Source organism: Lepisosteus oculatus, chromosome 21 (genome assembly GCF_040954835.1).
Source record: "Lepisosteus oculatus isolate fLepOcu1 chromosome 21, fLepOcu1.hap2, whole genome shotgun sequence".
In the NCBI taxonomy this organism is placed as follows: Eukaryota; Metazoa; Chordata; class Actinopteri; order Semionotiformes; family Lepisosteidae; genus Lepisosteus; species Lepisosteus oculatus.
Window position 1 is genome coordinate 10351681 of NC_090716.1, and position 17246 is coordinate 10368926.

The window sequence follows — 17246 nt, forward strand, 5'->3', positions numbered from 1 at the left end:
ATGTACTGTACCAGGGCACATGGAAAAGGGTAGTATGTCTCCTTTATCAAGCTCAGACAGGTTTGTGTTGAGAGGAAATGTATCCATTGCCTGGGTGCTGTGGTTTACAAGTGGATGACAGTTCCAGCAAAAACTGCCTAATATCAGAGATATCCATCTATAAACATCCATCCAGCTCAGCTATGGCACTTCTGACTTTATGACTTGGTGGTTTGAATTTACACTCCCCCCTTGTTATAAGGATTATATACAGAACCTATACAATTGGATGAAGGTGTGTAGTCAGTTTTAGGAATGTTTCATTCATATGTAGACTGATTTTGTTGTATGTCGTACACATCACAAATACATCACATTGGCATTGCATACAGTTTCTTTTTGGGGACAGTACATACAATGTGTTACACCTTTGGTTTCTTTATTTTATGAGTCTTGAAACATGAGGAAAAGTGAATTGTGAACAGTGGTACCTTAGGGGAATCAAAGAAGGTCAGTAATTCTTCCACCTGATCTGCTCTGCCATTTAGGATTTTGTAGTTCACTGCAGTGGTTAACATCTGCAGAAAAAAATAAAAATACAGATAAGCACAGTAACACAGTGGAGTAATTCTATGATATTATAATTGAAATCCAACACAGAAAATGCAGCATTATTACAACAATAACAAATTAAGTACATCAGCATTACAATGCGGGTTGGAAAAATGATGGTACAATTTAATGCACATCAAATGCAACGATTACGGAGGAAGTTGGGCAATTCCAAGACTGCTGGGGAGATCAGAGGTGCTGGCTGAAAAGGATGGTCCCAAGGGCAGACCGGAGGATGTGCAGACTGTGTTATTTGCTGCAGGGTAAGTTATACTGTATAAGCAATGTTCTTTGCTGTTCCAGTACGAATGCCTTGTAGACCGTTGTGTACCAATCGTGTTTACTTAGGATGCGAAGGCAAGTCTTGAATTATACGAAACTCCAACCCCACATAACCGTGAAGCTGTGGCTAATGTGAGCTGCAGGGCAGAGGGGACAGAAGCAACTGAATAATAGGACTATCTACTTTCTAGTATAGTCAAGACAAATTTAGGCAAAAGTTAATGGTATTTAATCGATCCTCATGCTATTGTGTGTATGTTACACTCGCCAGACCAGTGGCACCAGAACCAGGCTAGTTACTGCAACCAGTAACTAGTGTTATAACCTGGTGCCACCCCCCAGGGAACGGGGGACAATACAAAGATGTTGCAGACCCAAGAGCTAGGGCGCGCAGGAGCTTGGCCCGCCCAGGATGTCGGATTCCACATGTGTGGTTGAGATTCTCAGCAGCCAGGCCAGCGCACATCATCATGTCGGACTTCTAAGGCGCACCAGAAACTGGATTGAGGGTGTCATCTGCTGAGTCCTTGTCCGAAGTGGGGTCCCACCCTCTCTTCTGCACTCTACAAGCTGAAGCAGCCCTGGACAGCACAGCCACAGCAGTGTACACGTTATACTGTACATTTACAACCTCAGAAAAAGTACCTGTGGATATACCCCTCACCTAACTGGACATAATCTGATGAACATACTTGCTTACTGTAAACCTATTTCTAAACATATAAACATATAAGCCAATAATTAAATTAAAACGTGAATGCTTCCTGAGATAAATGAAATAAGGCTTTCAGTAAGGAATGTCTGGCACATATTGTATTGTGCTCCTGAATGATACTAATCTGTTTCAAAGAGTATCATGCCTTTATGCTACCATCTTTAATAGCTTAAGTACACCAACACTATATTAGTAACTGAATACAGAGGGCTTTGTAATAAGTGGAAAATGCAGTGTACTTAAGTGTCTTTTAAGACCTCCTGGAAATGGGTGTAGAAAAGCAATCGACACTGTATGATGGTTTCAATCAGATAACTTCCAAACTCATCTTCTGTATTTTCTTAGGTTACGCAGCCAATTTCAAGAACAACCTTTCATGGCTTCAAGGACAAGTTTTCATTGCCATGCTCTTTGTGTTTGATGACACTTAGTAAATTAAACATATTTGTTATCATTGTACTGTAACAAGCTACATAGAAACCATTCTGGTTAACATTTTTACGATGAACGCCAACCTCTCAAACTACAATCTGTAGCCCGACGTCCGCATGTGACCAGATGACGCGTGTACGTTTGGGTGGTCTGTTACAGTCTGGCTTGCAGAACCTCTCCAGACTATGATAGCCTGCTTAGACCCCCCCAAACAAACAGTTCATCATAGAGGTATTAGCAGATCTTCAGTTCCTCTTCTTCTACTGTGGAAGAACTCTACAGTCCTCTATTCCTTCCATTGAAAGAGCCAGAACAGACACAAATTCCTGTAAAACTCCTCTTAGTTCTCGATTCTCTTCCTTTTTAATTCCCTGAAACCCCTGCCAACTCCACTGGGACCACCCATCCACAGACAGTCTTTCCTTTAACTGGAAGAAAAGCCCCTGTCCCTTTCCTACTCCAGAACTCCCAGCACATTCACAGTCTGCCCTTCACTGGAAGATACTCCTTCCAGGTCTCATCTGAGACCTACTGGTGCTCTCTATCCACCTGATCCACTGGCGCCCAGGTTTTAACTAAAAACAACACTTATCTACAACTCTGCAGAGCATTGAAATGAATGCAGGAATACATATCAAGAAAAATAAATCCTACATTCACTCTTGATCTACTGTATCTTTCTTTTCTTTCTTTTCAATATTTACTGTTTTCACTTAATAAAAAAGTATTTGAAAATGAATTTGCATTTTCTATTTTTTGTAGAACATTTTTAATTGATTTCTCTATTTTGTTTTAAAACATCTTCTGGAAATACTTTGCTCTTAAGTGTTTAAAAGACCAGAGCACATTTGGTAACTCTGAGATAGCATATATGGACAAAATATACGTCTGTTAGTGATCCTTGCAAGAACTTTAATAAGGAAAATAAAGAAGCAGTTCCACAACCTCAGTATCTTACAATGTCTACAGCGAAAGACAGACAGTACCTCCACCATAGTTGTAAACAGGCACTTTTAACATCCGATTTTAAAAACAGAATACAGTGATAAGAACAGAATATTGCAATACACATTAAAATAAAGTTACTGCAACTGCTATTTCCACAGTTTTTCTGAAAAGGCATGCTTTTTCAACAAAATCTCTCAGTCTCATTTTTGATTGTATTCCTCGTGTGTTACTCTTAACTTCACAGTTTTAGCAAATCATATCAAATGTTTTACTACAAACTTTTAAGTTATTTTTTTCTGGCCAGACCAGTTAACATTTATTGTAACATAAAATGATTTTAAAAATCTAATAGAAAAGCAACATTAATAAAATGTCCATATCAGACTAAACATTCAGTAAATGGGCAACAGTGAAATGCATATTACTCACTGTATAGCAAGGACACACAGGGAGATCATTAGTCCCATTGTGTCCCTGACATGGAGTAGTAATTTACATTAAAGTTAACATTTAACTGTATACAAGTTCTCTTGAAAGAGTCATTATAAAAGAGTACCAAGAATTTGTCACCTTGCAGAAGAAAAAAATGTGCAAGGTTTTATGGATGGATTTTGAAGGTCTTCATCTTTACCTTTTTTAATTAGCAATATTTCCACTTAAAACTCATTTTCTTATTCTTTGCAAGTTAGCTGCAAACTAACTTTTTTTGGTTCATAATTCATGTAATGCAACCAGACAGCTCTGACGGAGTGTTCAGTTGAAAATATTTGACTATGTTTGCACCATTACAAAATGGAATTAAAAACTGCCTTCTTCAGTTTGAGGTTTGTTGGTGTGAAAGCACTTTAAATGCACTGGGTTTCAGTGATCCATTTCCCTGAGTTTACTCATAATTACTCATACTGTATAATTCCATGCGCTACTGCCTCCTGATGGCAGAGATGAGATAGGGATGAGGCTGTAGAGTCATTCCTAGTTTGGGTGTAAGAGTTGGTTCTGACCCTTGAGGAAATTGAAGAGTAAACCTTTGAAGCAATGTTGTGAAGAACAAGAACATCTCCATTCTCGCCAGATGCTCCCCAAGACAGTGTCTTCTTCCTAGCAATTAAATACACAAAACCATGACTGAAAGAAGCCACTCAACACTGGAAAACAGACAGAATTATTATAGAATGGTAATGTATCAAAGCAGCTGATGGCCTAAGATCTAGTTAGAATGATCTTGTCATTTACCCTCTAGCAAAACAAGGTAGGTTGTGCTTTTGCATATGTTTTTTGTTCAGAGAAAATCAACATAGTACATTCATAGGCTTGTACAAATTACAATAAAGTAAAAAGCTACAGAATAATAATATTATTTTTAGTAGTAGTATAATGAGACAATGTACAGTAGTTCTGAAGAACGATGGGTCTCTATTAACCACTGACAGGTTTTCTGTTAAGTAATATGGAGCGTAAACTTGCCTAATGAAAACGGTGCAAAGGCCTCTCTCTTAATGAAGTTCCCATGACAGTCTAGGAACCTCTCTGGAGAGAACTGCTCGGGTTTGCGCCAGTATTTTTCATCAAAATGAACAGAGTACAGATTTGTTATCACTGTGGTCCCCCGTGGTATTGAATATCCCCTCACAACTGTGTCTTCAGAAGTCGCCCGAAAAATCCCAAGAGGCGCTATGTTGCAGAAGCGCAAGACCTCATGCAGCACAGCTTCGGTAAATGGCATTTTAGGCTTGTTATCTAAAGAAGGTAGCTTGCTCTTTCCAACAACACTGTCTATCTCTTTCTGCACCTTACCTAGGAAAGCACAAGACAATCAGGTTAGCTGCAGCACTTAGCCCACTGTAATCTGTATATCATTTCAGTCATGAATAATGTATGCAATACCCATCTCCATTTACTTTCTGATCTGTTGTTAGAGAGTAACGATCATGTTCATTCAGAGAGAAAGAATTAAGCTTTGTGGCAACTCGCGCTGTCACATGATTTCTTACTGTCACATCCCAGTGAATCACATTACTGTATTTTCAGTCTTGTGATGCAGGGTGTCATACAGTTGTGCTTACCTTGCATGCTTGGGTAGAGAGCCATATACAGCATGGCCCAACGTAACGCGTTAGTTGTTGTTTCTGTCCCAGCAATAATGAGCTCACCTACAGAAAATATTAGATTTTCTTTGGAGTACGAAGCTGCGGGATCACTAGCATTTTGCTCCATCTCATCGAAATAGGCATCAATGTAGTGTCGCGGGGACTGATGCACTCTGTTCCGAGAGAAGCGGTCAATGATCTTCAGCAGGAAATCATATACCTCGGCTGCGTTTCTGAAAAGCTTCTGGTGTTTTCCAAAAGGAAGAATCTTAATCCATGGGAAGGCATTGTAGAGAAACGCCCACCCACTGGCAGCCAGCTCGATGTTCTCGCTAAATATTTCGATCATGTGCTGGAAGTCCGTGTCATTGTACGTGAAGCGTTCTCCAAAGATGATGAGGTTGGTTATGTTGGACACGGCGTTCGTGACCAGGTGTTTGGGATTGAAAGGCTTTCCTTTGTAGTCATCGATAGCATCCACAAAAAACATACACTCTTCCGAGATTCTGTTTTCAAATGACTTTTGGCCATAGCCAAAGTATCTGAAGCTGTTGACAGCGAGTTTGCGATGGTCAATCCAAGCCCGGCCATACTTGCAATTAAGAAGCCCTAAATAAAACAAAGAGGAAGGAGAAACAAGTAGTTTCTAGAACTAATAATTTCAAAATTGCATAAAATTAGTTTGCTTAACGTTAATTCTAACTTTTGGTGCTTCTGTAACAGATGAATTAATTAAATGAAACAGAAAAGTAATTTGTCTAAGTCAACAAAACTTAATGCACATACAAAATATACTGGGTTCTAAACACTGGCCTGATGACATACAGTAAAGACTGCACACTGAGTTAATAATTATTAGATGTATTGATTTATTTTTGTATGCTTAATTTAAAAGTTAGGAGTTCACTTTTAAACAGTGCTGCCTTATCCCCAGTTTCTGATTTTTAATGTTGAATCTGTTTTGACAGAGATCAATTCTGAGCTTTGTACTACACTGGATGAGGTTAGAAATAGGACAACACATTTAAATATATATATATTTAAAAGAAAGCTAAGTTTTTAAGTTGCACACAAGAGTTCAATCATTCATAAATCATTTTCTTCATGAAGTTTCAAATACATTTCCTTCTTCAACTGTTTAAAAAAAAAGGAAATTGTTCTGCAATACACAAGGTTACACAATAATAAAAAGTATTTTTTTTCAGATCCTAAAATTATTTACCAAATAATTTAAAGCTTTGTATAACTGAGAAAAAAAATGTAAATTGGAAATGTCAATATTTTTGTGCAGTGCAGTTCAACCTACTCCTCAAAAATCATTTGTCTAATGACATTTTGGACCAAAGTCTTCAACTGTTTAGAAAGACTAAAAGAAAAAAAAAAGGAGCAGTCTTTGGACTAGCTTCAAAATGCATGTCTGAAATCACATCAAAAGATGACTGTACAGTGCAATAGACTTGTTGTTCAAAAGTTCTCTGCAGGATGTGGTGATGTCAGAATAGGAATGTTCACTCCAAGAGGTTCCAGAGTCTGCAGAGAACCTCGTCTTTAGATCAGTTCTCATTCCGTTTGTTTACAGGAAGCATTTATTTCATAACATTGAGGTCAACATGTACTATATAAGTACATTTTGACTGGAGAAAGATGATATGAAAAACAAAATAATGATAAAAGCACAATCAAGTTATAGCTACACTGCACTCAAGAGACCCCATCAGGGTATTATTTGTTAAATGCCTTATTTGAATAAAAGATAATTCATTATTTTAATATTAATTTCAATTTAACATTGTACCTCAACAAATATGTCTTTACTGGTGTCTTTAGCCTAAACATGACTGGACTATTAAGGATGTGTTCTGTTGCTAAGGTGGCACACAACCTTTAAACATATCTTGGCTCGATGCCTCTTACTTTATTTTGGGGTATCTTCCTCTTTTGCAACAAGCGGACCTTCCAGTTAAAACAAAGGGCAAAACTACAATAAGCGCATAGTCAAGACATGGCTACATTACATTGAAGAGTCCCTAGACGAGTTAGGGCAAAACCGGTCTGTAACTGCTGAATGTTTTGTCTGCTTGTTTATGAGTCAAGACAATAGACTTGTCTTTTGTGATTTCAATGAACTGTATCTGCACATACTGTATACAGCGCTTGTACAGAAATGTGGAGGGCTCAAATAACAATAATAGTCATGTGAAACTTGCACCATCGAAGGATTAATTCAGATATACAAATGAGACACTAAGAACACGTGACCATGGACAATGACAGGACAAACTGGAGGGTGCTGCACTGACTCACAATGTCATCATTACTTGTGTCTGTGATAGCTGGAAAAACTGGAAGGACACCACACACAGATGCTGAAACTGATCTGTACCCACTATCATGTACCATGGAAAAATTATTCACCATAGCCCTACCTGTGTGCAAACCAAATTTCATTTCTTCACTTCTTCCCACTTCTCATGATACAGTGTCTGAATAGACCATTCACGTTTACAAGCTGGGATTGACTCATGAATTACTTTCAAGCTGTGTTTTTAGTGCTCACAGTCAACAGAGGGATCACAACAAATAACTTATTATAACAAGGCAAACAACGAAGAATTTGCACATACCTCCCATTTTGGTCATCTTTTTAAATAAAGGCAGAGAAGGTCTATCTGCAAAAATTTCACTCTGGTGTGAAAGACACTCTTTAATGGCATCGTAACCATTAAGCACAACTGCTGATATGCCACCCAGGTCAAGACTAAAAATCTTTAAAAAAATAAATAGTACATAGATGAATAATCACAACTGACCATTACACAAAGCGCTTTGGATTCATGCAAATTGATACAATCATCATAATATGTCGGTTTCTGTATTGTTGCGATACATATTGACTTTCCACCTTATAACACTGTCATAAAGTTAGAAAAACAGAGATCTTATTGATATACAGTATTTTGTTTTACAGAATTTATGTCCTTCATTTTGAAAAGCTGTATGCAATATAAATTGTGTATATGTATGCAAAGAAACAGTGACAACATTATCAAATGTCTATTTTCATTGTCAGTGGTGTGCGATATTATTCCTTTAAAGTTTAGAATACTTTCTTTACCACGATGATAAAAGTTCTGAGAAGAGCAAACTCAGCAGTTCTGACTTCAAAATGCTTCCAGGCACTTTGCAATGCCAAAATTGCATTTTTTCTAGTACGAGTAGGCTGATGAAATTTAAGAACATAATTTAGATGATCTTAGCGTTAACCTTTGACACACTTGAAAGACAAAAGATGCTTTGTTGCCATGTTGAATCTTTAAAACACCGTGTCCCTGCAATGTTATGAATAATATGATTCTACAGACTAGTTTACAACATCATGTACTCAGGGGACATTAGGACGGCGATTCGCAAACCGGGCACTGCACTCTGTGATTAAGAGTATTAATAACACAGTACTTTATTTCTTCGGTAAGTGAAGTTGTCTACAGTATATCTGTTTCTTTCTCGTGTCTTGATGAAATAAATCACGATCTGGAATAAATGTATGGCTGCCGTCTGTAAAGTTCTACCTGTCCGTAGGTTTCACTCTGTTTCTTCATGTAGACGTGCGGCTCCGAAGCGAGAGACAGGATATTCCCAATTAGAGGCAAAGGTGTAGGTCCCAGAGGGAAACCTCTGGGTCTCCTCTGCTTAGCAAGCTGACGGATCAGCAGGAAAAACAGAAAGGTAACTACCAAACTGCCGAAAGCAACGAAAGCCTGCCTGGATGACAGTGACAGGAGAGCAGTCACCCCTGCCGTTACCATTTTCAATCTGTATGAACTAAAGCCGTTTCACAAGTTAATCTTCACTCTCCTTATAGCAAATATTGCTATACACTGTATCACGTTCTCCGGCACACATGTTGTAACAGTGCCCGCCTCTAGTTCGCCAAGATTGGTTAGGCGAAGTAAGGTTTCCTTACTACTGATGAACTTTGATTAGAATGTGGAATTGTCAGTCAGTGGAACATAACTTTAGGAAAACGGAGCTGCTTTAACTGTAAACGGTCGGAAGAATAAAATGTACTGTGGACAGTGAAATGTTCTTGTTTTGCAATGAAATGGTGAGCTCAATTCGAATAATTCTCGTGTGTTGCAAAAGTAGTATTTGTTCCTGTAAATATTACATTATAAGGTCCTGCAGTTTTTGATCTCCTTGCCTGGTAATATTTATATAATACGCTAAGTTCCCCCCCCCCCCCCCAAAAAAAAAAAACATCTGTTACAGAAACAACAGTGGGAAGTAGTACACAGGGGCTCTGGAGTCACAGCCAGAGAGTTATGGGTTCAAATCCAGGGTAGGAGGCTACTTCTGTACCCTTTAGCTAGGTCCTCCAATCAATGTTCAGTTGTAAAAGAAGGACATCTCCAGGTCATCACTGTACGTCAGAATTGTTGTTCCCTTATTTAAAATTAATTTTAAGTAAAGGATTGTATTAAAAACAAATAAGTGTAGGTACCTTCAGAAGTAGAGAAACACCTACACCCACAAGATTGAGACAAGCAGTAAAACCTGTGTGATGGGTTATCGAAATCCTAGACAACTTTTCAACATACTATACTTTAACTAACTATATTTACAGTATATAGATTTCCTTTGTGTAATATTGTGACTAATTATATTTACAGTATATAGTTTTCCAGTGTATTGTAGGTCTTACAAACTCCAGTACTTCAGACCTAACACTGCACTATAAAATATTAAGGCATACCTGGACTAGTCTGGACTTTACCTACTACCAAACAAGAGTAAAGAATTAAAATCTGCTATTTAAGAATTATTACTCACTGAATATGTCCTAAACAATTGCATGGATTTCATTTATCATTGTGATACTAGGTACAGTATGATAAGTGGGGTACACTTGTAAGTTGCTTGCCTTTAACAAAAAAATGTCTTTTTTGTGATATGCTCCTGGCAGAACTAAAGATTGGAGTTGTTTGCCTGTGTCTTATAGCACCAAGAGTACTATTATAGGGTTTCTGTTTAATGTCAGGCAGACAGATTAATTGAACTAAACATTGACCACCAGTGTTGCTTTTTTCCATGTCAAGTGTCTTTAACCAGTCATACTGTATTGTGTACTAAACATTTAATTTCTAGTTTGATTTTTAAATCTTCATTAGCTGAAATACATAAATCATCGCAGTGGCTGGCGACAGGTCACATGTTTTAATTGCCTTCAACTTAACCTTCTAAAAGACCTGCCAAATTTGAACAGCATTAATAAACGCCTACACAGCCCTTGAAATTATGCCAAAAGATGGAGTTTAGTAGAAAAAAAACATGCTTTCTTTATTCTTGTTTCACCTCACTTCCCTTTCTCTCAAATCCTGACCTATTGTGTTTGATTGATTCACTATTCTCCTGGGTGGAAATGGTGGAAATGTTAACGAAACCCCTTGTTGAATGTAAGCACTACCATGTTCCCTTTGGCATGCAAACAGATTTTGTTAAATTTCCTGTTCACTGACTTTCTTTGAAATTGTTCCTCATTAGCACAGATGACTATTTACTGTGCTGCATATCCTTAAAACTAAACCAGCTGGCATTTGGCTTTCATATCCAATACAATAGATTTCCATGGGTTTCTTTTAAAGCACTGCTCAATATAGCATTAGACTTTATTACAGAATGTATTTTATGAAAAAGAAGGTGTCAGAATCCTAGATCATTTTCATGAAGCAATATTAAAATCAATATTCATCAGAAGAATCATGCCAAAGTATAAGCCACATTACAATAGGGAATAGTGAAAATACCACAGAAGAGGTTTACAGACAGTACAACTGAGCAATCAACAAATTTTAAATACCATTGAGCTAAGACCCCACGGATAATGGACTCAAAGCACTTTCATGCATTAATGTGAAGCTTCTGAATTGACACAAAACTAAAAATGTCCCAGAAAACAAAAAGACAAGAAGCCTTACTAAATGAAGAAATTGCACTGTAAGGGGTAAGCAAAATTCAATCACAATCCTAACCTGATGCACGTTTGCAAGCAAAACACAATAGATTATAACTGATTTTTTTTAAATTGTGAGTGGTTCACTATGACTTCATTGTCCATTTTTTATTTACTATAAATCATAAGCAGTACAACTTACTTACTGCAGCTACACTTATCCTGTTGCCTTAATAATGATACAGCTATATGCCTGCTTCTGCTACAAATTCAATTTCCTGAGATACTGATAGAGCTAATAGTAATAAATGCGTCTCTTAACCCATAGCAGTACTTTTTTTTTAAATCCAATGCTTTCATGAGAGCCTTCATTTCATTTTAGTAAGTGTTCAGGTGTGATGAAAAGTTTTGTTTTCATACAGAAGGATAATCTAATAAATGCACTTGAGACATGTCTCTACTGCTTCATATTAAATCTGTCAAATTTAAAAATGAAAACGAGTCATTCTTAACATATAAACATGACAGTCAAATGAACAATGAACATGAGATGTGCTTATTTTAAATAATAAAATATTAAATAGCAATATTAAGTAAATACGTAAAATATTTTTATTATTCTAACATATGTTAAAATAACACCTTTTAATTCTTTAAGTGGCAAGCCATGTCATTTTTTTTTAATAGCCAAATTATTTTTTGTAGACCATTCTCTCCCAATATGGCATGACCAGCTGCCAGCCAGTATTGTTTGCTGCAGTGAAGACAATTTACAGACCTGAGAAGTGAATTCTTAAGCCATCTGCCTCTCTTCACATTGCAAAGCAAGTTGTTTATTTTGTGACATGCAGTTCTGCAATTTGTGGGTGTATTTTCTCTGTGCATGTGTTTGTCATACGGTTTAATCTTAATTCTCTGTTATGTTGAGTCTTTTAACCTGAGAAGATTAGGGACAAGACACCTTTGGTGCCTCACCTTTTATATTATATTTGGCAATCTGTCATTAAGTGCATTTAGCTCTTGAAAATGTAATAAAAATCACTTGGAATTGTATGCCATTTTATATTATTATTAAAATAATAATTTGTTGCAGTTTTCATCCACATTTTTATGTCAGAGATGGAATTAGTGAGAGCAGAGACAGCCACATAGAAGTCAGGCTTGGCATGGATTTCTATGAGTATCATCAGCATAGAAATGATCATTTAGACCAGGTGATCTTAATAGCTGACCAAGTGGGGGTCCAGGATTGATCCCTGAGGAACGCCAGACTTAACGAGTCCAATTTCAGAGTTAAAGCCACCAAGAGAGAGAAAGTGACAGTGGTCAGTGAGGTAAGACTTTAAAAAACCATTTAAGAGCAGTGTCAGTAACAGCAAACACATTCTCCCGAAAAGAAAGTGAGATATCAATGTTAACAGTGTCAAAAGCAGAACTGAGGTCAAGAATAATTAGGATAGAAACCAGAAGAAGATCATTAGTGACTTAACCAGAGCAGTTTCTGTGCAGTGAAGTTGTTGGAAACCAGATTCGAGGGGTTCAGAGAGGTTTTCTGCGAAGCGATGGTTATTTAACTGAATTGTAACAGCGTGTTCCAAGAAAGTTTAAGTTGGAAATACGGCAAAAATTGTTTAGGATGTCCAGAGCCATATTTATTTTTTTGGCACAGGGTTAACAGCAGCAGGTTTAAAGATCACAGGTACCGCACCAGTGCTCAAGAATTCATTTATTATGGTGAGGAACAATGGGTCAGAGAGTAGTGAACCAGGATTGAAATAAAGCAGTGAGAATGGGATCTAAAAGGCAGGCGGTGGATTTCATATGCGAAAGTCAGTTAACTGAGGCATGCAGAGTCAAGCAGAGAGAAACTAGAGAGAAGAGAACCAGTAAAGCTGGACAAGCAGGGAGAAGTCATGGAGAGAATGTGATGCCAGATATTGTCAATCTTGGAGCTAAAAAACTCTAAGAATGTCTTACAAAAGTTAGGATGAGGCAGGTAATGTGGTGGGGCAGTTTGGCTTTAGCAGTCTGTTGATGGTGGAGAATAGGTGTCTAGGTTAGTTATGTTATGTTAGTTTTCAATGATCTACTGTATGAGGCAATCAGAATGAGTCAGTTTTAAGTAGTTCTAACAAGGAGCCATTTTATACAGTAGTTTCAAAGAAAAAATACATACAAAGTAATCCAAGACATACCGTTTCCCCCAAATGTAAGCATACCCCTGATGAAATAGGAACAATAAACATTAAATAAAGATTTGCTGACTGGATAATGTTTCTGGTATTAATTAAAAAATATATTATATAATAATCCTAATAGCTTTGAACAGAGCATAGTCATATTCGTCCATGTGACTTAAATAATTCAAGTTAAAAAAATACATTTAGAATCACATTTATTCACACTCTTCTAGTATTGTGTAAGTCCACCTCTGGTGCAGGGGATTTGGAGAGGCTGTTGCTTTTGGATTTACAGTCACCTCCAAACCACTTGTTTCACAGCTCATGGTAGCAAGATTGTGTCCTAATCCTGGCAGTGTGGTTACTATATAAGTAGTCTTAAACGTATTAGTAATGAAAACTATAGTGGAAAGTATTAGGTTACACATTTTATCAATCTTTTTATAGTTTTTTCATTTATTACGTCCATCTATAACCTGGGTGAAACAGGAAACCTTTGGAGGTGGAGGCCTCTCTACAGTTCAGGAGTCTGCCTCTGCTCTTCCAAATTATATACAACAGTAACATTAGTAGAGGATACTTTGAGGTGTAAATAAATGTGAACCAATAGGTTTCTGGAATTTGATTTTGTATCACAAATATGAATTTGTTGTCTGTACTGATACTATGGTTAAATTTTAACAATTATAACAATTTAAGTGAGGTATTATCCAATCTGGAACCTATTCTGCTATATGAAATTTTTGCTCCTATTTAACCACGAGTACAAATAAATCTGGGAGCAACTGAAAATGCTGCTGAGGACCTGAAGCACATTCGTCTCAGAAAAAAGACTGATGTGGAACATCTAAAACATAACGTCCCAGCACATACACAGATAATACTTTGTCAACACAATTGTTTGTATCTAAAGTTAAGCTGCACTTATTAGGAACCCATATATAAAGTCTAATTACCTCTTGTGCCAGAGAGCCGGATCTGTATAGTATTTTTTTTCCATTTTTAAGGTCTGACTGTAGTTCTGGCATATGTAAATATTAATCCCATCACAACTCAAGTCTGCAGGTGCACAAATGTTAAACATTTTAAACTGATGAAAGAAACACAATAGAAAGAGCACATGTACACACAGATTGATTTGTGATTGGTAAACATTCCACTTTGGGACTCGGACTGATTAGATTTTGAGAGTGATTGATCAGAGAGTTTGCTACAAAGGCTTAAGAGCTGCATGCAGCTTGTTTTTTAAAGGAAATTGTAATTAAGACCATGCAGAGGTCTTGGGCCATGAGCACTTAAGAGTGAAAGATAAGGTTAATTGCAGCATGCCAGCCTCTACAGATGTTACTGTCATATACTGCTGGTTATGCTATATTGTTTAAAACCACATTTAAAAGGTAGAGTAGATAGATTTCACTTCCGTATCTATCAGTTACTGTATATGTTTGATCAATCACAGCTATCTATTGTATATAACTAAATTCACACTACAATAATGTTTAAATATTTTTGATCAGTTATCTGAATTTATAAAGTTGGCAAAATGCACACAGAGATTTAGTCCTGTTTAAGACCATAGGGAATTAGCATTAGATTCCCTACTTCAGAATTGCATTGAGCAGTTCACTGCTGTTTTTAAGACTACAGCACAGCTTACCCACATTGTAAGATTTATTATTGGATTTTACCAAGAGCTATGAAAAACAAATTGAATGGATGAACAGTTACATATTGCATGTTTTTTTGTTGTTTCAAGAGTGTATTAACAGTTCTATATGTACCTATAAGGGATATATACTGTACATTTATATTGCATCATCCATCAAAATAAGCTTACTATGCTTATTTTACATTGGAAAAATGACTTCTGATACAGTAGTTCAATAAAAATGTAAATAATGTATAGTGCTGTTTAATTGAGCATTCTGGATGAATCAGGTAAGACTTTAAAGCTTCATTGTTGAACATCTGCGTTGCAAAATCAGGAATTAAGTGAATATTGTAGGAAATAAGTTTTGAATAAGACTCATAGTGGCTAATTCTAATACAGAATAACAAGCAGAGGTTAAGTCCTTTGTAGCAGCAATGCTCCCTATCTGAGCCTCTGATTCTGATGTAGCCTGTTTTTTCTGAAGCTAGATTTACTGGAAAACCGCTTCCGCTGTCATTTGGAACAGAAAACGTACTGCAACATTTGTTTCATTGAATTACATTGCAGATTCAGAAAGAACACGTTGTCTTTGCACACAGAGTTAGCATACAAAGATACCACAGAGCATGCTTGCAAAAATAAAAAGAAAACAAGCACTTATGTATAAATGCTTTTTAAAAGAAATTATGTAAATGTAAAATAATCAAATACTTATTATTTGACAAGATGAAAAGATATTCCTCAATAAAAATAAACAAAAAACCCAGATACACAGCTTTAGCCCTTTTTTATGAATGAGGGAAGTAAAATACTTATTTCATTCATAAGACTCTGACATCACTTCAGATCGAGAAAACATCTTTAAGAATAAGGCAATAATGTCCATTTGGGAGGATAGAAGGATACAAAAATAAGAATAGCTGGAAAAGGTTACAGTATTGACTTTAAAAATGTCTTCATTAAATGTATCTTCTTCTTTAATGCCAGATGCAATATATTTCATTGAGAAATAGTCATATCCATTTCTTCCTCTCCATGAATATATATAATAATTTTGCCTCTTTTATCCTTACTTAAAGGACATATTGTCTATTAAAAATGATACATAAATTGATTTTTTATTTTGATTTAGTTAAAAGAAAAAAAGTGCACTATTCAATTTTTATACATATAACATATATTAAAAATGAATGTATGTAATTGTCAGATAAGGCACAAGAAACAAAACATTTGCATATGTTTATGTAGTGTCAATATTCAACAAACAAGCTTGTTCACCGATTTATATTTATTGAAAATTGTAAATGTATGTTTAGATTATGTCTGATCGACACTTTCATTGAGAAGAGTTTAGACATTCAAAGGAATTTCCTAATGATAAGACTGTTATTATGTTTTCAGTTTATCCTTAATAACCTCTTTGTACAACTGGTCACTTACTGAAATCCTAAAACAGCTTGCAGGCAAATTAACAGGGAAAATCTACTTCATTTTATGCATCTCAGTGAGCTGCTATGTGCTCTCATTCAGGAATTGTATATAGGCTGGAAACATAACTCTAAAAACAGGCTGTTACTAGTTTCCCTAAAGAATGGGTTCTGGACATACTGCACAATAGAATTACATCTTAAATAAAAATAAAGGAATTAGTTTTTATATACCTCCAGTTTACATCACGCTCCAGCAGAGCCTGGATGCCTGCCTGTGTCTAATTCATGTGATTTACTAGTTCTGTCATCTGCTTAGTTCAATAGCACTAAAAGGCTCATCCACACTAATGGGGTTCTTGTGTGACGCAGAGGAAGCTTTTCTGCTGGAATGCTTTATGATACACTCCCCAATAATGAAAAATAAAAGGAATTAGATGATACCACTCAAAAACAGCTTTATAATTGGCTTAAAACTATTCACATTGTCTGCTGTATAGATATGCATTAGAACTACTAAGGATTAATGCAATTCAAGTAGATAACTGTGAAGAATTATAAGATACATGTTTTCTCAAAACGTTAAGTAATAATAATTCTACAAATATACTTACACACCACCATTGAAAACTCCAACAAGAACAGAACTACAGAAGCTCCGAGTTACACTCAAAGTAGATTATTTCACGTAAAAAAATTATGTACTGTTAATAATAGACAAAATATGTTACCACTAATACTATGCTGTAGTTTAAACCTACATAAAAGAGCTTAATTTCTATCCACTTGACAAAGTGTGATTTTAACTATTTCAGATACTAAGCAGTAAGAACATCCTCAGTTGTGGTCCCATATTCAAAAATACACTGAAATACAATTTGTGCACACTGCTGCTTCAAACAAGTCAGTGAGCAGCCTGCTTGTATCGATGAGTATGGATATCTGAATGTGCGTCTGCAGTATGCTATGCTCCACAGCAGATG

The 17246-nt window shown here is 36.3% G+C and overlaps 1 protein-coding gene across 2 annotated transcripts; it reads right to left on the bottom strand.

Annotated features, from left to right (window-relative positions):
• Positions 1-2911: 2911 nt before the first annotated feature.
• On the bottom strand, positions 2912-8936 carry cyp2r1 (cytochrome P450, family 2, subfamily R, polypeptide 1). Of its 2 annotated transcripts, none has more exons than XM_015338473.2 (5): positions 8625-8936; positions 7680-7821; positions 5032-5664; positions 4433-4762; positions 2912-4066 (listed from the first exon to the last, which is right to left on the bottom strand). In XM_015338473.2, the coding sequence occupies exons 1-5, from the start codon at positions 8859-8861 to the stop codon at positions 3888-3890; spliced, it is 1521 nt and encodes a 506-aa protein (XP_015193959.2). In that variant the 5' UTR covers positions 8862-8936; the 3' UTR covers positions 2912-3887. The 2 variants fall into 2 exon arrangements, with proteins under 2 accessions (XP_015193959.2, XP_069037729.1); XM_069181628.1 differs by having other exon boundaries at positions 7680-7724; positions 8625-8714.
• Positions 8937-17246: the final 8310 nt, after the last annotated feature.